This window comes from Channa argus, chromosome 15 (genome assembly GCF_033026475.1).
Source record: "Channa argus isolate prfri chromosome 15, Channa argus male v1.0, whole genome shotgun sequence".
NCBI lineage: Eukaryota > Metazoa > Chordata > Actinopteri > Anabantiformes > Channidae > Channa > Channa argus.
Genome location: NC_090211.1, coordinates 9,693,983 through 9,716,136, shown reverse-complemented (window position 1 = coordinate 9,716,136; position 22,154 = coordinate 9,693,983). Strand labels below are relative to the sequence as shown.

The 22,154-nt window shown below is 39.1% G+C and overlaps 1 protein-coding gene across 3 annotated transcripts; it reads left to right on the top strand.

Moving 5' to 3' along the window:
• The first annotated feature begins 75 nt into the window (after positions 1-75).
• On the top strand, positions 76-20,617 carry ttyh3a (tweety family member 3a). Of its 3 annotated transcripts, none has more exons than XM_067477322.1 (16): positions 76-372; positions 1,377-1,561; positions 3,806-3,975; positions 5,440-5,551; positions 5,703-5,923; positions 6,695-6,790; positions 7,173-7,245; positions 8,063-8,138; positions 11,483-11,538; positions 11,987-12,079; positions 12,876-12,968; positions 13,734-13,870; positions 15,037-15,219; positions 15,658-15,733; positions 16,996-17,097; positions 18,475-20,617. In XM_067477322.1, exons 2-15 carry the CDS (start codon positions 1,436-1,438, stop codon positions 17,074-17,076), a joined length of 1,593 nt encoding a protein of 530 aa, XP_067333423.1. In that variant the 5' UTR covers positions 76-372; positions 1,377-1,435; the 3' UTR covers positions 17,077-17,097; positions 18,475-20,617. The 3 variants fall into 3 exon arrangements, with proteins under 3 accessions (XP_067333423.1, XP_067333422.1, XP_067333424.1); XM_067477321.1 differs by having other exon boundaries at positions 1,339-1,561; XM_067477323.1 differs by lacking the exon at positions 16,996-17,097 and having other exon boundaries at positions 78-372; positions 1,339-1,561.
• The last annotated feature ends 1,537 nt before the right edge of the window (positions 20,618-22,154 follow it).

The following is a 22,154-nucleotide window of genomic DNA, read 5'->3' as shown; positions in this document are numbered from 1 at the left end:
TTGCCTGAACCTGTCATTAGCTCGATGGCTCCTCCGGGTGGCGCTGCCGGGTCGTTTTCATCCCGGGCCGGTGGGTTGTGTGCGGGCCGGGTCGGGGGAGGCTGCAAGTTGGTTGAGTGTCGTGAATAGTCGCCGCGTTGGCTCCGGGCTCCATTGACTCTAATAAGTGGATGCAGGTTTTTGGCGGAGGAACAGACAAAGACTGCATGAGCTGAACTGAGGACTTACAAAGTGAACAAAACCGGCCTGTGATGTTAACAAACCGCAGAGCAGAATGCCAAGTGGAACAAAAGAGTTGTTGTTATTCGCCTTCGACTCTCAGCGGACCGAACTAACCAGCAGCTAACCCGGCTAACGCTAGCTGCATTACAGGTATAATCTGCTTTAAAAAGCTGGCTGTTTTATTTTTGCTCACCAAATGTAAACGGGCCACGACACTCGGGGTTTCGGAACTGACATTACAGACGGACTTAAAGTAGCGCCACAACAGTGAGTGAGTGGCTAAGTAGCTCGGCTAAGCTTCAGGTCGCTGGGATAATAACGCTACTTAACGTTAGCAAGCTAGCGCTACTAGTTTTACCGAGAACGTTACTTTGTGACAAGTAGTAACAGCGTTGAGGCTAAGTGTTAGTACGTATTATGGAGTTTAGTATGTATTGATTATCATTTAAGTATGAAACTTAAATTTTTTGGGATCGCCACAATCAAACTAACTTGATATTATTAGTAGGTACCGTATTAAGGGGCGGGTGGAGTGGTGCAAAATCTGATTAACCACCCCAGGTTTCAGCCGCCTTGCTTGGATGTAAAAAGGTGCTAGATACCTGCTACAAAATCGCGAGCACAAAACAAACTGACCATATTTGAGACTGAAAGGATTTATTATGATTACAAATAAATAATAAATAATAACATGTTTGTACGTGTAAAGTGTTTTTTAATATATTTTTTCACATTAGAATTTAATAGCTTTTGCAACTAGGTTGACGATTTTGGCAAAACAACTGGGTTTTATTTCTCGCTGACCAAACATTTTATAAACTTATTATTATTATTATTACTAGTAGTAGTAGTAGTAGTAGAAGAAGTAGAATTATATAGATAAATCTGATTGAATAGTCAGTTTGTTATATCTGTAAAGGGTTTTAAGGGATTATCTGAGATTGAAAGTTTTGAATGTATCTTCCAAATTTGCCACTCTGTTTTGACTACGTGCCCTAGGATGAACACCCCAATAAAAAATTTTCTAGGACCACCCCAGACCATATCTAACACTTGCTTAGCTTTCCCATGCTAGATTTATACTGGTTGTGTTTGTGTCTTTCATGCCGGATCCAGACAGATTTGATGAGGTAGACTGTCCTGCCTGTTTACAGTTTCAAGGATCCTTAAAGTTGACTGCCCCTGGGGTTGATCTTATCAACATTTGCACGCCATGGTAGCGGTGGTTAGCTACTCTCCACCATGGTGGGTGAACCTGCTACACAGACTCCCCCATTTCAACTTCAAGTTTGAGCAAACTAGCAGTGATTTTCGACCAGATGACTGGCCATATCAGCAGGTAAAGTGACCCTTTTCTGACTCCTTTGCCTTATATCAAGTGCCATAGAACTTGCAAGAAGGACCATTGTTTGTTTAACTTATCACCATGTTTTGGTGTCCATAATGAGTACGATAATAATAGGTTCAGTGCTTTCTTCATGTCTGCGATATAAATTTATCTTATTGGATTAGTGATAAATTACATTACATTAGTGATCCTTAGTGATTCTTTGTGACATATGGACAGTTTGCAACTGTTCTTTCTTCTGTTCACTTGCTCTTCACCTTTTGATCCATGTCCCCATCTGTGAGTAACCACGTCTGAAAATTCTACTGACATGAACAGACTGGGGTTGTCTAATTTGCCCTATGCAGGCCACTTAATATCTCTTACACATTCGCATATTTCTTAAATATTTCCTTTAAGATCAGATAAACAGCATTTTATAATACAAGTGCTATTTGTGCTCTGACATGCGTTTTGAAAAAGCTCATGTACTCAGATTAAAGAGGTGGTTAAACAGGTATCAGGTGTCCAGACGGAAACTTTACAGGGTAGTGAACAGCTAAGACATGAGGAGTGGAGAGCCCTACAGTATTCGTTCACATGGTTGATATAAAAGAGAATCTCTAAATTTGAGTAAATTGATCATTTGGTAATTTTATTCTCGCAGTAGTACATTTGGCAGGTTTGTAGCTCTTACCTAAACAGATGCTTTTTTTTTTTTTTTTTTTTTGAATTTTCACTTATGTCTCTCACTACAGTGATTTATTAGATTTATTATCTACATTCTGGTTCAATAATTTGAACCTCCTGCCTCAATATGTAAACAGCCTTTTACTCATGGAAGTTTTTATTAAATATGTGTCTGGAACTACTGAGAGCTGATGGAATCAACATATATAAAGGTAGTTTACCAAATCTTCAGATTTTCTAAACTACTCTGTTTACAGATCTGTGAAAACAGAAAGGATTTCAAAAGACAAATGCGCATCCCTTTTACTGTGGCTTATTTGCAGCAAGTTTCTATACTTGATCTGTGTCTTTGCTAGATTCTAGTTCAGATACAATTGGCATTTTTAAGGAATATATAACAGAAGATGAAATGGGAATATTTGCTGAGAAAGATCGTCATCATAATCTTTGTGCCACCTCACATTTATTGTTTTGAAGATTTCTGAGGGTTGATACTTTGCCTGGTAGGAAAAGTGCATGATGCAGCATCACTGTTAAAATTTGTGTATTTGGACAAGAGTCAATGGGATGAATGAAAACATATTGCAGAGCTAATTCAGCTGTTAAAGCACATGATCTCACTCCCTTACATTATTGCTAGAGTAATAGATGAGAAGTCATTCTAAACTATAGTTATTAACCTACATTACTGTGGTGGCAGGGTGTTATTTATTCCCAGTATAATGCTCTCACTCAGGCTTCAGAGGAAGTCTTGACTTGATGATATGGTTTTAGCGGTCAGTGCTGGTCAATGTAAGACAGTATCATCATGATTTACACATCATACAGAAGTGATGCACCATATTAATTTGCACTAAGATTATTGAGTTTATTACTCAAAGTAAATACAGTTGTAGTCAGTAAAACATGTTTACAGAGCTGTGCAAGTCATTCATTGGCATTTTCTTTGGTTTAGCCAGTTTGACTTGTTAGTGTCCGACAACAATGAATTGGTACAAAACAAAAGTGACAGAATGAAAATTACCACAGGAGGAGTAAGTATACAGTGAATGCAGAGGTTCTCTGTCTGACCTACATATGATGTGCTGCCGTTGGCCGAGCGCTTTTAACTAGCAGAGCTTAGCACCCTACTACTAGCTTGAGAAATCTCCAAGTGTAGAATGATGACTTTATTGTCTTACTCACAACAAGCTTTTCACTCTAGTTTTTCATTTGTCTCTGGATGTGTTTACAATTAGATCTGTAGATCTCTTTATTGTGCTTAAAAGAACAGGGTGGTCTTCATCAAAACTGTAATCAGCTTTTTTTCCACATCTTATGTGTTCCAGTGTAGTCTCACCTGTACATAAATCTCATCCTTATTTTCATTTAGGACAAATCTTAAGACAAATGTAGGCATCTCTACTGCAGAGAGTATGTTATTTATATCCCTCGTACCATAACAAATGTGAACATGTAAAAGAAGGTGAATAAGTGGAAGCCCATTATCATTGTATATATTATTCATGTGAAAGGGATCTCAGCAATGAAGTTTCCATAACTCTTTGTTTGTTTGGGATCCATCAGTCCATCCTGTTATTGGGGGGTATCGCACTTGCCTGTCTGGTCCTGGACCTCTTGTTTCTGCTCTTCTATTCGATTTGGCTGTGCTGCCGGCGGAACAAAAGTGAGAGGCAGCCCAATGCCGATTGCTGCTGCACAGCCTGGTGTGTCATCATCGCAACATTGGTCTGCAGGTCAGTATCTGTATGAATTTAACACCCCAAGCACAGTTGCACTTTCTTTTAATTTATCGTTAAATCATTTAAGAATGTAGTTAGGCAAATCTTTGCCACTTTTAGAGTGCACTAGAGACTACAGTAGTGACAGCAATTTCATCACACGTCACTGACCTTATCGTGCTGTATAGTGTATGCTTGGTAATATGTTAAAAGATCATTGGTTGCTTATCAGAAAATGAACAAAAAGAGGAGGAGATCATCTTTAAGGTGCATGTTCATTTTCTGCCAATGGCATTGCCTGTTGTAGTGTCGTCACTATCTAATCTGCTTATTGAAGACACAAGAAATCAGGCGATAGCCGACCAATCTTACCTGTGTCTATGTAAAGGTGGTCAGAACTTGATTTATGAAACACCAGAAAATTACCAAAAAACACTACACAGACTCATCCCACCTGTATTGTTCCACATTTTCAGATAGGGTTTGAAACCACTTGATCAAATCTGAATTCAGTTCTGAAAACGAAACTGAATCCTTGATCAATCTTAATAAAACTTAATTAAAAATACATGGGGGTTTAAGGCTCTCGCCTCGTATTTTGTCACTGTTTCCTGATGTTAATTAGCTTTACGTTTTTAAACAATCCTTTAAATGTTGTTTTCCCAGATATTGAAAGAACAGTACAGTTTCCACAGGTTCATGTTGCAACAGAGTTGATCTTGTTTTTTGCCATGACACTGCTGTTTTCACATTGCTTTTTGAGAAATGAAGATATTAGTAGCCCTTTTGTAGGTAGGGAAAACCATTTGACTCACTAAGTGCTCCTTGCTGAGCACAGTTAGTCTTGGTCTGAATTGTGTAGCTTGAAGTGATTTGCTTATCATCGTGCCACTTGATAAAATCTGTTCTGGCATAAGAGTTAGTGAAGTCCAACAACTGCAACGCAGGAAGCAATATTTTCAAACTGCTTCTCAGAGCACAGCAAGACTCAAAAGCTATTTACAAAGCAGTATTACCATGAATATCCTCCACTCTACACTGTAGATCAGCATTTCCAACAAAGTATATTGTTGGAACATTTATAATGTTGTGAAAATTGTTTTACTCTTCATTTAAGTATAGAAACTGTCCTGCGCAGTTGCCACAAGTGCTTTTTCGACAACCTGAGGTCGGTTTGTGCAAATGAGATGTGATCTTTTGCCTCAGTATAGCCTTTGTCAGCTTTAGTGTGGGGTATGGGGCATAGCTGCCCCATTCCTCTGTGTCTCCATGGATCTGTATGGAGTCTTTTTGCTTAAGCTGAAAGGAGCCTGTTGACTGGGGTCTGAGCCGACAGGGTTAATATGAAGTTCACGAGCCTCAGTCCCTGCCTTGCTATCCCCCTCACTCGCTCTCTTCTCTGCCTGTTCTATGTCTTTTATAGCTAATCCCTCCTCCTCACCACCATGTCCCCCTCCCTTCCTTTTTGTCTCCTCTCAGCGCTGGCATTGCTGTTGGTTTCTATGGGAACGGCGAGACTTGCGATGGAGTGAATCAGCTGACGTATTCCCTCCGCCATGCTAACCGCACAATCACTGGGGTGCAGAAGCTGGTAAAAGAGCACAAATCATACCATGTTCAATAATTCACCACCCCTCTGCCATTAACACCACTGGGTTTTTCCTGCTATCAGACAAGTGTAGTGAATCCTCTTTCTTGTCTAAGCCCCAACTTGATCCTGGTTGTCCCTGGTTTGACTCTAGGTATACGACAGTACATCCTCATTAAACCGGACAGTAGATGACAATCTGCAGCAGCTTGAGGGCCAGTATGAGCACCATGCGGACTACCTGTCCATCGTCCAAAAGCTGCAGGGCCAGCTGGATGAGCTGGTCAGACAGATGGTGGAGATTCCCTTCTGGCACAACACCGACCTCTCTCTTGAGGAGCTGGCCGTAAAGATGGAGCTTTATGACTGGTACAGGTAAGACTGTAATAGTGGAGTGTGAGCATCAATGAAACAATAAGTGGCATACAAAATTACCAAGTCTGCTGCAGCAGAGTTAGGAGTGACAGTAGCAGCAAACAGCACTGTTGATAAGCATGGGAGCATCGCAGACAACAACAGTTCATAACTTATGTGCTGCATCTCTTTATTTAACTTTTTATGTAGGCATGCCACAGCCTTGTGAGGATTCAGCTATCACTCATCTCTGAGTATTCTGTTGAAAGTTAGTTGATCTCTTCCCTGGTGGTCTTTTCCCCAGTGCTGGCTAAGGCTCCTCTGCTGAATATGTTCTGAATTACAATGTTTGAGTGAATCTAGAGTGGGGAAAAAGGGTAAAGCACCAACCAAATGGAACAAATCTTATTTATATGACCATTCATTAAGCAACAGGCTTGTATTTTGCACTTTGTTAGAAAGCATTAAAGACTATGTTGTGGCTGTCCATCTGGACTCCCATTGACTTTATACTATGCTGCCAGGTTGCCAGGACACTTACTGTAATAGTAATTGAATAATTAAATTTGAAAAATGTCCACAGCAAACAATTGGTTTTAGCATTAGTTTCACCTTCATATTGAATATTTACATTAATTATTACTATTTTTTTTTCAGTTAAGAATAACCTGTTAAGGATCTTAATTTTACAAGCTAAGTGCTTAAATGAGTGTGACTGCATGGTTTGTATGAATAGGATGGTTTGCTCTGCTGCTCTTGGCCTCTTTTTGTTAGTGACATTTGTCTTCACAGGTGGCTGGGCTACATAGGCCTGCTACTGTTCGATGTGCTCATCTGCCTTCTGGTGCTGTTTGGCCTCATTCGCAACTCCAAAGCAATGCTAGTAGGGTGAGTCTCCTCATGAGATCATGGCCACAAGGTGACTCAAGAGAAAATGATTTTGCCCTGGGAAGTACTTTTAGCTGTTGTCTCAATGTGTGTGGCAATTACTGAGCCCAAAGCCACCAAGTCATCAGAAGGATACCAACAATTGTGTCTGTAGATATTAAAAATGCAATACATTATGTAATGAATCGGTTGATGTAGCTCTGCTACCTGAATGTTTGTTTAAACTAGTTTTTACTTACAAAAGAAAACGAGTCAAATTTGATGCATGATATGCTCAGACACATGGTTGATATCATATCTCTTCCTCTGCTGTTTGTGTGCAAGTTGGCTTTCTCTGTCACTTCAGGTTAAAGATACTTACACTTCCTCTTGTTCTCCCCAGGGTGTGCTTGTTTGGTGTAGTAGCTATGGTATTCAGCTGGGTCTCTCTGGGACTGGAGTTGGCTGTATCTGCAGTAAGTGTCTTCATTAGAGCATGATTCTGTTTAAGGCAAAGCAGCACAGTTTATTGTATATAAGGCTAAAGTTAATTAATTAACACTGTACAAGTGAGTTGTTTTTATTTTACCTAATCACAACCTAAAATGTTCTCTAAACATGTACTGAAATACAATCAGTGACCATTAAAAGTAAGAATATGTCTGATGCTTTCTGCAAAGTATTCCTGCACTAAAAGTTTTTGTTAAAATTCGTGCATTTGTTGTAATATTACATTTGTATGTATTTAACAGATTTTAGACGTGGGTCACACTAACAATTTACAGGCATGTTGTTTTAGTGCTGGTCACTCATTTCCATTTATAAAAAAAATAAATAAATAATTTCCATCCCTAGTGATGGTGAATAAGACCTGGCATCATAGGCAAAATGATTAGCACTTTAGCAAAAGCAGCTAATCTGGGTGCCTTATGGAGAACTAAAACTACTTCTATACAGACTACAGGTGCATTAATTCAAGTTTTGTGTATTGCATATTTCTTATCTCCAATATGATTTTTCCGCATACAAATGTAAATCTGCACTTGTGAAAATTTAATATGTTTATCTATCTTATTCCCTGTAGATGAGTCAAACATCACATCTAAATGTGCTTGGTTTAGTTTTTGTGATTGCTGTCAACTTAGACACAGTGAACCTCTCAAATCAAGGATAACAGTGCATTTAGGACAGTGCTGGTGAACTTGTTTCACTTCACTGTCTCTAAGATGAAGTGAAAATGTCTCCACAGCTTTGTCTTCTTCTTTTTAAGTTCTCTTGTTGTTTCTTGTCTAGACCTCCAGTGACTTCTGTTTTGCTCCAGATACATATGTCACCAAAGTGGCACAGCAGCATGGACTCATTAATCAAGGTATGAATCACACACATAACATTGTTCGTGATCATATTGGTAAGAGTTGGTTTATATTTAATCAGTCAGCCGTTCAAAATTATAAATGTTAGACAGTTATTAAAGACATGTTAGCTTGTATTGTTCAATCACGGCATTGGGAGGAGGGAGGCTGTTATTGTCCAGCTGTGAGAGAATACTGTCAGGCTTGGTCTTGTCCAAGGCCCATAAAAAATAGCCTAACTCCCAAAATATCAAAGAGTGGCACAGAAGACTCTAAAACATGTAATTTTGGTAATTGCCCAGTTTGTTCAATAAGTAAGGGAGGTGAGAGCAGTGAAAAAAAGGATCCGAGATACACTAGCGTATATTCCCTGCATCTCTCTTCAGTTCTTCTTTTTTTCCTCCTTTCTGCTAAAATGTGGGCATTTCTGAACACATAAACCAAGTTTTTGCTTAGTTCAGAAGATCAATCAGCTTATCAGCGTAAATGTTTTAATGAATGGTTCATTTGAACCATGAGCGCTAACTCATTCCACTCACTGAACTGTGTTATAATTAAGCTATATTTTGCCTCAGGGCTGTTTCATGCAGAATAGGGAATTAAGTTATGTTCATTCCCTTGTAACAAATGTTAACAATTCAGCTGTTCAAAGAAATAATTTTTGATCTCAAAGAAATCTGAAGCAGTTGAATAATCCATGGACCACAGGGTCAGTGGTTCGATCACGGGCCCTGGCTATATGTCGAAGTGTCTCTGGGCAAGACGCTGAACCCCTAACAGTCCATATCCCTCCCGAGCAGTACCGGTCCAAGCCCGGTAGAAATTGGGGAGGGTTGCATCAGGAAGGACATCCGGCGTAAAAACTGTGCCAAATCAACATGCGGACAATGATCCGCTGTGGTGACCCTGAACTCACGGGATAAACCGAAAGGACAAAAAAATTTTGAGTTTGCTTTCTGTACAGTTGTCAGCCTAGTTTTTGTTTATTTTCCCAGTGAGCATAATCTGTTCAGTTTGTCATGTTGCATTAAGTATTTCTGTATATGGGGTGTACGGTTCAGTTTGTACAATACATTGTAAAGCAAATGATAGCAGCAGGGAATAAGATGTGCTCTACTTCTAGGTACAGTTGCGTGATATTTCCAGGACAAAGGCTTAAAAAAAACAACTACATTTTATACATACAAACGTGTACTTAGAGGTCATACTCTTGTTAGAACATTGTGCTTCACGGTACATCTGGTAGACAGCAGTTTTTCAATCTTGGAAAAGCTGCAGTATGACAAAATAGACAAATCAAAATGGAGAGCATTTTGACTATAGCTCCAGAAACTGGAATCTAATTTATTTAGATTTTATTATCCTGCCAAAAATTTAAACCTGGTGGGATAATGTGCTGCCAAATCTCTGTCCAATAAACAAGCCATCTTGTGACCAGAAATCAAAGCTGTGTCTCAGTGATAATGAATCTGATTACAAAACAGAACACCACCCCTGCCTTGTCCACTGAATTGTAAGAGAGGTTTTACTCTGAGGTTCTATCACTAAGTTATTAGCAGATTAATTTTTTGCTCCATGAAACATGAAATAGAGTTGATACCTAGTAACACAAAAAACTGTACCATGCCCTATGATGACACATAAACATTTCCATCCATTACCAAAGGTCAGGCTCCAGGAAATCTGCTTCACCAGATATTTATGTGAGTGGGTGTTTGTGTGACAGAAGCTCTCTTGATATGTTTTTGCTCCGGAAATTCTCCTCTTATACACAGATGTGTGGGAAAGAAGGTCCTGACACAGCAGCATGTGTGGACATCATTTACACCATATGTTAGATTAGTAGTGGTGTTCTTCTCACAGATTGTGTTTGTGGACATTGCTGTAGCATTTAAGTCCCTACCTTACTGTATTAGGGACTTCTTGTCAACCCCGACTCACTAAAGGGGTTTAGAATTAACTGAAGCAGGTATAATATCATGTGAAAGCCTAATTATAGTCTGCTTTGCTTCATGCTGCATTATGAGTAGCATACAAGTTTGGTCATGTTGTAACTGAAAAATAACTTCAGAGATGATGTAACCACTGTTTGTGTTCTTTTGCATGAAACTGTGAACTGTAAAAAAGCTTATACCTTTGCACTTGGTGTTAAAGTTGCTATAGCTGCATCAGGGGAAAATAGTGATTAATTCATATAGATGCAGCATGTGTGAAGTTTATCCTGTTGAAACATTTCACGTCAGAGCTCAGGATTAGCTCAGTGGGTGCACAGTAACAGAATCAGTCAAGCTCTAACTGGGCTGCAGGGGGCATGACAAGACGGAAAGTGAAAATAAAATAAAGTGTCTCTTGACCTCTTTCCTAGAACAGAACAGTAATGGCTGAAGCAGGAGGGTAAAATAAAAAAAGGACAACCAGAATTAATACACTAAACTTTTTTGTTTCTTGAAGTGCCTATATATATTTTTATAACAACCTATCAAACGGCATTGTAAACACTACTGATGAACATACAGAGAATCATCACATGAATCAGCAGTTACCTTCAGCTTTACAGAGTAAGTTTCAGCTCATTGTTGAGCAGCAATTTGCTGTGTTTGCTCTTATATTGTAGATTGTCGCACAACACGCAGCTGTTTTCAGTGCAAAAGCTCTTGAAAACCCACTGAACGGTATATGTTCAGCTCCGAACAGCAAACAAACAGTTGAAGACTAGCTGATGAACAAAGTGCAGCATTTAGAAACTAAGGAGTTTGGAGTCCAACAACAGAGCCGAAATGAGAGATAATAGTGGACACAAACGTGACTCCGCATTTTAAATGATCCATTTACTCCTTAACTGCTGAATGCGTTGATAAATATGTTTGCTAACAAGTTGCTATGGCTAAATATGATAAAAAGGAGTAAAAGTCTGAATTTCAGATGGCACCTGCTTTACTTCACAACATTACAATCGAATAAATTCAAAGAACACGTTTTGCATCTGGTTGGTTTTAGTTTAAATGGGTGTCCTTCTTGTTCTAGCCTCTCAAATGTAAGCATTAGCTGCTTTTCTTTATCAAACAAAATTGTCCCTTCAGGGGCTGGCCAAAGCGGAACATGTTCCGCACGTTGATTTGGAATGTGTTTTTACGCTGGATGCCCTTCCTGCAGCAACCCTCCCATTTTTATCCCAGCTTTGGACCACCCATGGCCAGTACCCGTGGCCTTCTGCATCCCAACCCAATGCTCTGCCACTGAACCACCAGGCCCCCTATTTTTTAAATTGTATATTTCATGTAAAATCAAAACCATTACAGAAATAATTGTATTGTCTCTCTGACATATTGTTTTTTTTTTTCTGCTGTCGTTTTACTTTCAGAAATCCTGCAGTACTACCTTATTTGCAGTTTGGAACAAAGTAACCCCTTCCAACAGGTTTGTGTTGCCAGAATAGTTTCTTCTTGTTTGGGGTTTCAGCTTGTTAAATAACACCACCATTTTTTAAATTAATAAATCCTGTCCATTTATACATAACATTATGCTTATACATTCAAATCTGAGTAGACACATTTTTATAGACATAATATCTCTATTTCTTCTTATTATTATTTCTTTTTGCATGGCAGCAGCCACTGACAGAATGCTTCTGCTTCAAAGTATCTGTGTTAGCTGTTATTTTTACTGTAAATCTAGTTTCTACATACATTTTTCAGTAAGATACATTAATAAATCAAAACTATTGAATTTCTGAAGTCCAGGCAACCACTCTTATTACAACAGTAAAGAAAAGAAAGCAGAATACTGCAGGTTCTTGGTATTGATTTAAAAATGAAAATACTGTTGAGATGTTATGAGCGGCTGCAATATTTATCTTTTGTTTTAGAAACTTTCTGGGAGTCATAAAGCATTGGTGGAGATGCAGGATGATGTGTCTGAACTGCTGCGCTCTGCCACTGGAGACTACAAGCAAACTAAGGTATGTCTCAAGCCGTATCAATAAGGTTTCTACTAGAGTGGCATATTAAAGGCTTCCTATTTCTATAAATATCCCCCTATTCTCAGGCCACAACCCACCCTGTACCATATGTAGTGACAGAATGTCCCAGTAAATGGGACCAAACAATTGAAAAGGTGTGAAGGGCACCTGTTCACAAAGACCTTCTGACAGCCCACCTAGGACCTGCTTTGTCATTTTAGATTGCATTAGTTTTTCACTGGCCCTTGTGAATATAACAACAACTGTGGTATTGTCCTGCGCTGGTCCTTAAACTGAGTTGACAGAGGCACAAATGAGAGCTGACACTGGGAATAGAGAGAGGCATATTTCACTTCCTATTGCCATGGTGGGAAACCTGCTGAGGTAGTCAAAAATTTTTATCTGGAAATCAGATGTATTGTTTTTTACTGAAACTGTAATGAGAAGAGGCAGGAGAAGGGGGACAGTCCTAAACATTTATCAGACACTAAATCTGCTTTTTCAGCTGGAGCTGCAGTGTACGGCAATGTATCAATGAAAGATACATTCCTTAATATGAATCAGATGAATAATCTGTGAATTAAAGGAAATTGCAATCTGCTGTTCTACTTTCTTTGCTTTGATTTTGCAAATGTTCAAGTTTTCTTATTCTTTACCTGCAGGAAACCACCACTTAGTTGCGTTCTGCAAGAATTGTGCGATTTTAGTGTTTTAAAGTGTCTTTGTAATTGTTGGTTGGTGCAAAGTGGTGTTCAGCAGTTGAAATTTGACATTTCCTTTCCTCATTTATTACCAGGCAAGTTTGGAAGAGATCCAAGGGATTCTCAACACCACAGAGATCAGCCTACATCAGCTCACTGCACTGGTGGACTGTCGCAGCCTGCACATGGTGAGCAGGGCTGAGAAGACTTACAAACTTAGAGCTTCTTACTATAGTGTCAATCCAGATCTGTAATAATTGGCCTGGGGATTGATTTGTTGTGACATCTTTGTAGTGCAGCTGAGTTGTATAAAGCAACCCTTCTTTTCTGCTCATACAGCTCACTACACCTGTCACACTAAATAACATCTGCCTTCCTGAATGCAAGTCCTTGTTTAGCTGATGTTGGTTATGTACCATTTAGGAAGCTGGTTAAATTCTAAGTACTTGGCTATCAGTATGCCTTTGAGGATTGTCTTAGTGGGTTCCACATTCCAAGTGCACATGTACAAGTAAAGCTCCTTCTTGCTGCTTTTACAAGTGGTTCCTAATTATGCTGAAGCTTAATATTTTATGAATACTAGAATTATAATCATTGGAAATCAAAATGTTTCTGCTGTGCATGCAGAATCATCCAGAATTATAATCTGGAGCAGTGTGCCATTTTTCAATCCTGAGTAAAAACGCACTGCCTGTAGTTTCCTGTATTCCTGTAGCTGTGAGCTCATTTGTTTTGCTTAGTTTAAATGAGAAATCATAGTGAATACATATAAAAGAGTATCTGAGAGTCTATGTTTAATAAGAAAAAAAGTCTACCTGCTTACAATCTCTGTGGTCTTGTTTTACTTTTTACCTACTTAAATAAAAATGCTTTAGACTTTAGGCATAAACTTGCAAACTCCGATCTATTTTTACATGCTGAAAAAAAAAAAACTTCACCTCTCTGTTTTGCAGGACTACGTCCAGGCCATGACGGGTTTATGTTATGATGGATTGGAGGGCCTCATCTACCTTGTGCTCTTCTCCTTTGTTACTGCTTTAATGTTCAGCTCAATTGTTTGCAGTGTGCCTCACACGTGGCGAGGCAAGAGGTAAGATTCACTGCCATCAGGTTGTATACTCTCATCATCTCACAGTCACGTAAGAAGCAGCATAGAAGCTTTTAAGTTGTTTGTTTGCAGGACTCTATATGGTTAGAAATAATTCAAGAGGATAAAGCCTATCAATTAATTATGGTTTTCTAGCAAATCTTTTAACCCTCTTGTTGTACAGCATGAGAATGGGTCAAAGTCATTCATTTAAAAATTCTGTACCGATAGAAAGCAAGATTATTTTTGTGTAAGATTTGTGTTTGTTTGCTGTTTAAAGATTTAGTGTTTTTACCTTCAGCTGCCTCTCTGAATAGATTACTTCCCATTATTCTTGCTAATTGTGCAGAAATGGCCTAAATCTAGCACAACCATCGTCCATCGTCATTTTCCACAGCAGAGGATTGACATTTTTCTGATTTCTTTCTCCTACAAGGTTAGCAGGATGGCTACCAGGAAAGTGGTCTCTCCGGCAAAGCCGTCAGTTCAGCTGCACCACCAAATTAACTGATCTTAATTAGGGAGCATGTTGATCAGTTTGCTCTCAGCTGGAGCTTCCTGTTATAAAGCAGAGGCTTACACACTACCAATCTAAGCTGAACTGTTGTATGGATGCATTCAAACTCATTCATTTTACTAAAATTACATTCTGAAACATGAGGTTAATATAAGGATTTATCTTTTTGTTTTATTTGTGTTATTCAGTATAAGTAACAAGCATTTTTTTATTCGTATATTTACATTAAATTGTTGTTAGTTACATATATTCTTTGTTATACGACCCACAGACAAACCCTGTGGGTGCCATTAACACTAGAGGGAGACAGGCTCCATGTTGACAGTGTTGTTCTTGTTTCACATACTGTGTTCAGTGCATTGTTGTCTCTCACTGGGCTGTGTTTGGGGGGGAAAGAAACATGTAGTATGCTTTCTGCAAACATAGGCTGTTGCCTTTATTTGACAGTAAAATAAATTGTTTCCTCGGCTCAAGCAAAATTTGGGCTTTTAATTGTGAAGCAAAAACGGAAACCAATTATTGAAACAAAACGAAATTGAAAATAAACACCAAATGTGACCACGTGGCATTTCTGTGCTCCTTTTGTTAATCACTCATAGCACAGGGGGTCCATCTGGTGGTAGTAGCTTCACATTGTTTGTTGTATTTTCAGGAGCGATGAGGACAGTGAGAGCGAGTCTCTTGGAGGAGCGAGCCATGGGGGAAGGCAAAACCACGATAACCTGTACCGCGTCCACATGCCCAGCCTGTACAGCTGTGGCAGCAGTTATGGCAGCGAGACCTCTATTCCCGCCGCAGCCCACACCGTCAGCAATGCGCCTGTTACTGAATACATGTGAGTCATTATGTGAAGTTGACTACGTATTAACACTAAGTGAGAGGCAGATGTAGGCGGTAATTTATTTTCATAGCACAGCCTAGGACATTCACAGTGTGGCTAGTATTAGATACTTCATGTACTAAGGAGCCTGTTTAAAAGTCCCCACAGAGATGCTCAGCTCTCCTGTAGAAAATAATGCAGCTGTTGCTCTCCAGTTGGGATATTGTGAAACCCACTCTGCCTCATGAGTAAAGTTCAGCATCAGGGAAGAGTGGGGGAGGGGATCCCCAGTTTCTAACTCTGTTTTGTAATACCTGGGTAACCAGAACTGACTTGGAAAATTTCATGTAGCCAGTTTTTTTTTTTTTTTTTTTCATATGTGTAAAATATTTTGTTTGTATTATACCTGCATGCTTGTCTGTATTTATTCTCAATGTGTATAAAATTCAACAGGGCTCAGAATGCCAACTTCCAGAATTCACGATGTGAAAATGCACCGCTGATCGGACGAGAGTCTCCCCCCCCCTCGGTAGGTGTCACATTCCCTGTAAATGCATGAGAATTGAAGGAGCACCTCTGGGTCATTTGGCAGGCTTTAATGAGGGTGTAGTAACAATGGAACCAGAGGATCCAAACTCAGGAACTAAACTAGAAACTTTGCACATTTCATTTTGCATTTTCCAAACTAGACAACTGAAAGATTATAAAACAACAGGATCATCATGTTGATCTTTGTTTAAACTTCAAGAACAAGCCAATACTAGCTTAAATTTTGATATCAGAAGTCCTTTTATTTTTTTTTTTGGAAAACGGAGTAGTACACAGGCTCAATCAATCACTGCACTTGTGTTAGGATGATCAGCGAGAGTCGGCCCCAGTAGTTCCCAATGCTTTAGAAAGTCCTGCACAAGAAGAAGTAATAACACCTGAAATTGTCATCCAGGTTCTTTGAGTGTAAGTGCTTAGTTTCTTAGTTTCTGTAAAGATCCTTGGTTCCCTGCTTTCCTGGTTCCTGGATCCTTGGTTTAACAATGTCCAACTTCAGTCCTTACTTTCCTGTACTGCATGGCAACAGCATTCATATTAACCAGAAACATACACTTAAAAACATTGATAAAGATTCTGCTTATTGATTTGATACCATAACAAGCTTATAAGCTTACTGTTTAGCAGTATGTTGGTTTGGCAGAACCTCTTGATTTTGTGAGCTTCCATCCTTCAAACATAGTCTGAGTGACCTACCCAGTTTCTTCCAGTTCTGACAACATTGTACTTTATCTTTGTTTATTAAAAAGAGGTCAATCTTCAGACTTTCATCAGGCAAAGTTCCTTTAGAAAAAAATGAAAGTATGTTTGTAAAGAACAGGCCCAGGAAAGGATCTCTGTATCATGTTTGTTGTTTTTTTTATTGAAAGGCCCATTAGCATCCTCCGTTGTCCCCCCCTCTCCCTGGCTGTTGAATGTACTTTAGCCGTTGAAAGTCTGAAGACTATAACACTGTTAATGAAAATCAGTACTGCGATGGGCTGTGTGTTAGAGTAAAGGGGTTTTTAAGACTTTATTGTGTAGAAGATTCCTTTTAACACAGTTTGCAGATGGCGAACCAATGTTAAATCATGTATCTCAAGCCAGTCTCAGTAATTTCCTTGAGCACCCACTGGCCTGGACCTCTACCAGACATTTTGCCATCCCCAGTGTTTCCCCCGCTGCTTTGTGTATTTTCTCTATACTCTCTTATTGTCTTTTTATTTTTTATTTTTATTTTTTTTCTTTCCCTGCGACCCCATCCAGTTGTATTTGACTGCCGCGGACAGTAATAGTGGTCACTGCTGGCAGTTAAAGCCTTCGGAGAGTTCAAGATCGTTTTGGTAACTTCATCTACTATGCTAACAGGTACAAAACATGCCTGCCTCCTCCACCTGCTGGCCTGTTTCCTCTGTACCACCTCACAAGCTCCCAGTTCTGCTCACCCCATGTTTAGATCCCACTAGGGTTGCTGGACCCTCCGCACTCCTTTTCTGTCCTGATTGCTGCTTAGAGTCCTACCTAGTGTTTTATCTAATGCTTGTTCCCTGTGGCCCCATGCGGCATGTCCCCACCCCACCCCCCACCCAGACACCACAGGTAAATTGGGAGGAACTTTGCTCTTGGGCTTACAAGGATGAGTCAAGATGAAATTATGAAGCCAATAAACTTTTTCTGTCCTGATCATCTGGGTCTGTTGGGTTTGAGTGTGAACTCTTTCGTTGTTGTTTACTATATAAACAGACACTGGTATGGATTAGCATATTCAGGTCATTGTCCAGAATCTTTTTAACACGTTGGGCAAGTCTTGTTCTTTAATTGAGACCCATATTTTGCATATTCTTAGCACTGGTTGTCCAAATATTGAGTTACATGTGGTTTTCACATGAATTTAAAATGGAGCCTTTTGTGTTTGTATGACCTGTATTCAAGAAACACATGATCAACGTCTTTGGGCTTGTCCCTTCAGGGGTCGCTACACTGGAACATGTTCCCCATGTTTATTTGGCATGTGTTTTATGCCGGATGCCCTTCCGGTCGCAACCCTCCCCCCTTTTTTTTTCCCCTCTGGCTCAAGACCGGCACCAAGGTAGCCCTTGGTGGCTGGGTGGGGGCCATGCCTGGAGGCATGGGATTCGTTCCCGCGGCCTTCTGTATCCCAACCAATGCTGTACCCAGTGAGTCACTATGGCCCCCACATTCAAGAAATGCATGGGTGCATCCAAAATGTATATGAATGACCAACCCCGCCAGTGTGCCTAAAAGTTAACAGCAAAAACTGGAATACAGATACAGCCTGTGTATATTTATACAGCTCCTTGTACTCTGATGTCCTTGTCCTCTGTAGATGTACCATATTTGAGTTATTTATGTCCCTTTAGAGTTCAGTACTTTGGTAATATGTGAAGGATTTTCTCTAATTTGCTAAATGTTTGTGAATTTGATTTCATTTGCATGTCCCGTGTGTGTGTGTGTGTGTGTGTGTGTGTGTGTGTGTGTGTGTGTGTGTGTGTGTGTGTGTGTGTGTGTAAACATGTTCAACCACTGACATTCTTGTTGTTTTCTTACCTTGTACCTAACAAAGCAGAATCCTTGAATCTTTATTTATTAAATTCTTACATGCAATTCATTTTGAAGTTAGCTTGGATTTGAATTAACTAGATTACTATATAGTAAAATAGCTTTTTATGATATGGTGAAATAGCTTTTCATGCTTAGCTCTTCTGTGTCACTTTCTGTTTACAGTACACCTCCAGCATGCGGGCAAAGTACCTGGCCAACAGCCGACCAGATCCCAACAACCCTCCAGCTCACTAAACACCAATGGACTCATCCTATTTGCATCTCTAATGTTTCTAAACTCAGTCATTTTATTTTTTTTCTCATACCTGTGTTTTTTTGTTTGTTTGTTTGTTTTTTTAATCAATCTCTGGCCCCCCTCCACCCATGACTGTCTCACCTGATAAAAATGGAAAACCAGATGTGCTTTTGCTGGTCAGGTGAGACATCTCATGATTCAGGAGTGTAGATACCTTTCCCCATTTTTTTACAATCTTTATGTGATTTGTTTTACTACTTTTTGTTTTACTTTACTACTGCAAGAGAAATTATTGGTGCTGGGGATGTATCTGCAATTTTATTAGGATGGAGCCTGGACTGACTCTTACAGTCTTTTACATAGTTTCTCTTTAAAGTAATGCATCATGACATGTACAGTGTCAAATCCAACAAGGAATTGCAGTGAAATTGCAGGACTATGGAAGTGCTTGTAGACACTGATTACTACTGGTTGCTGTTTTGTAAAGTACTGTATTGCACTATTGTTACAGGGGGAGAGAGGAAAAAGCCTTAAACATAGTTACGGAGGAAGTGTAGACATCATTTCTCACTTTACACACTGTTTGTCGAATTTAAAACACAAATCTGAAACTTTATTTTTACCACCTAATTTCAACATGCTGAATCTCACACATGCATGTTGACTTGGTTTTGCCTTTCATCTTAAATATGCTCTAGTCAGTGACCAGTTTTACAGGTCTGATATATATATTTTTTTTCTCTGTCCTTTTTTAGGACGACTTGTTATTTCCTGTGGTTTAAAAAAGATACAGTAATGAGCCACTTTTCCACAGCAGTGACTGTAACTTATGGAAGCTGTGAACTTGAAACTCAGAGGATTGGATAAGGACAAAGATGAGCTGCATGACAGAAATGCAACTAGGATGACAGTGGTCATCATAGAAAAGAAAAAAGGAATTAAACCACAATGAGTTTTACAAAGTTTTTCTATTTTTTTTTTTCGATCCTTTCAAGACAACAGTGAAGCAGCAGAGGATATAAGAGCATGTGCTATTGTCTTCTGCAACAAGAGTTTTGAATTAATTTGTAGTTCGCTCTTGTCAGTAGACTGCTTGCTATCTCTCCATGTTTCTGCACACGCATCTATTACCGTTCAGCATTGATCTTCTCTACCCAATCCAACAGTTTAAACTGCTCCCTGATCCTCCTAACAGGCGTTTTAATGCAAGTGTGTGTGTGAAAATATGCATATTACAGAGAATTTCCTAGAGAAACCTGGTGCATTGGTAATGCAGTGTCTCCCAAATGTGTTTTAGCATTTATAACAAAGTAGAGTTGAGCGGTGGAGGAGTGCGTCATGTGAATGGATTGTGATAACCCTGCCCTCAGTATATTCTGGAATAACTGTTACCTTTCGAAGCATGACGATCCTTCAAATGTGGAGTGAGATGTTTGTACTTCTGCTGCTTCAACTTGCTTCCCTTATTTGTGCTTTGTGACCAGTACAAGAGATGATTTTTTTTTTCTTTTACGACTGTGCCAACAAGTTAAGCACTACTCTTTCACTATCTGAATATCTTTTTGAATTGGTTTACTTTAGACCTGTTTGTAAAGTTGACTGATCCTGGTTGCCTGTGCAATCAGAGGAGAAAATGAGCCTGACTTTTTTTTTTAAAATCATTTATGTTTTGTGAAACATTATACCGATGCAATCTTTCTGTTTTGGGGTAGTAGTAGTATTCTCTTTGGTGTTTGTTATGCAAGGCTGTACAGATCTTCAACATTTACAAAATGAAGACAAAAAACTTTGACTTTCCATTGTTACTTTTTAAAAATACTTCATATTTTTTATTTGCGCATAGATTTTTTCTTCACTTATTTTCATTTTAAAGTTTATCAAAAGCAGTGTTGCTTTGAGTGTTGCTTCATTAATGTGAATAGTTTGGTTTTTTTGTTTTTCTGGAAAATCACTGTAGATGTAATCACTTTTTTATACATAATTTTGAAATCTCTAAATGTGTACACGTAAAGCCTGTGGTTATACTGAGCTTGAATGCTGTGTTTTAAAATTAAACCAACCTTAACTGTACAGCCCCAGGATGTTGTTTTTTTTATTTCCAGGAAAAGACACTAGGTAGCAGCATAACGTCACAGTTGTTATCCTTGTACACAGAGACTGAGCTTTTTTTTAACCCAAATTTTATTATGTTTTTAGAAACCTGAAAGATACATAAAATCAGTTTAAAGGGGGATATAGCTCAATTGAATGGATGGATAAAAATAATTTTTATTATAGTGAGGTGTCACTGAGTACATTCATTGTTATAAACTAAAAAGCTGAGTCAATGAATAAAACACTTTAAAGGGGGGAAAAATGAATATTATCACCTTCATAAACCTAGGATTTATTACAGGACTGGAATATTAGATTGCATTGATTTCAGATTGGTATCACTAATAAACTGCCAAATGATTGTTTGATCCTTCCTGATCTCTCTTTTTTCAACCACTCCAGTTTTGAAGACATTTAACTTTAATTCAACATTTCCATAGTTCTCAATATTTTTCATGTTTTCCCTTTTTTGTATTGAATGTGTATGGTTTCTACAGTGTGTGTTGCAGTGCAATGACAGACCACAGGCCTGCATTTAAATCACTTTGAGTGCAGCAGAGAGGCTTTGTGTTTCTGACCTCTGTGGCTCGACAGCAGGCGAGAGGTCAGTGTCAGCACCAGGCCACTAGTCTGGTTTTGTCAACTTCCTTCATTTCAACAGCCAGATGCAGGCTGACATCTCATTGAAGTTTGGGGGCTGGAGTGGATTATAAAAAGAATTGGAGAGGCCCTTATATTTGAACTAGACTTCTCCATTTTTATTTGGCTTAGTAATGATTCACTAAATTTGTATCCAGAATGTTTCTTTTTTAGATTTGACATGATATAAACAAAATTTGAAAAAAATCAATTTGGAACGAAATACTGAATGTTTTTTCTAATGTTGTGTGTTTTTTTGTCTCAATTAGTGAATGTAGACATGACATCATCTTCTTCCTGCTGATTATTGTGGGGGCAAACTAAACAAAGCAGTAAACAAACAAAGCATGACAGAGGCTGAGAGGTTTTTACACACACTCGCCCAGAGTTGCAAATGAAATTTCACACGGTTTCACTGCTGAGGAAATTGAATTACCCTGCTTGTTGCTGGACTGGAGGAATGCATTACTAATGCTTTGAGGTGCAGATCTGAATGGAGAAGGAGGGATTGGTGTGGTGGGGAAGGAGTGCCCCCCCAGACACTTCCTGAGTCTGGCTGGGCTCTCTGCCAGGTGATTGGACCACAGACCTCTTTCTAATTCTGCCTCCTCAATACCAGGCAGCTGCGCAACGTCCAAGAAACACACAAGCCATTCAAGGCAAGACTTCTATTTAAAAATGCACCAGTTTTACTGGTCTAAATCTGAGTGTAGGCCGCATCCCATCTCTTCTTCATTTCTCCTAAATCAGCCCTGTTAGCTCTTTGTCTGGAGGATATTTTCTCCATGCCCACAGGAAATAATGTATGAGAATAATTGTGTGGTTTTGCATGTTTTACCACGGCAACTATACAGCTTGTTTTCCTTCCTTTCTG

Coding starts and splice junctions, on each gene's coding strand:
- ttyh3a (XM_067477322.1), top strand. CDS start 1,436: ATGGTAGCGGTGGTTAGCTACTCTCCACCATGGTGGGTGAACCTGCTA. Junction 5,552..5,702: donor TCACTGGGGTGCAGAAGCTG/GTAAAAGAGCAC, acceptor GTTTGACTCTAG/GTATACGACAGTACATCCTC. Junction 12,969..13,733: donor ACTGTCGCAGCCTGCACATG/GTGAGCAGGGCT, acceptor TCTGTTTTGCAG/GACTACGTCCAGGCCATGAC.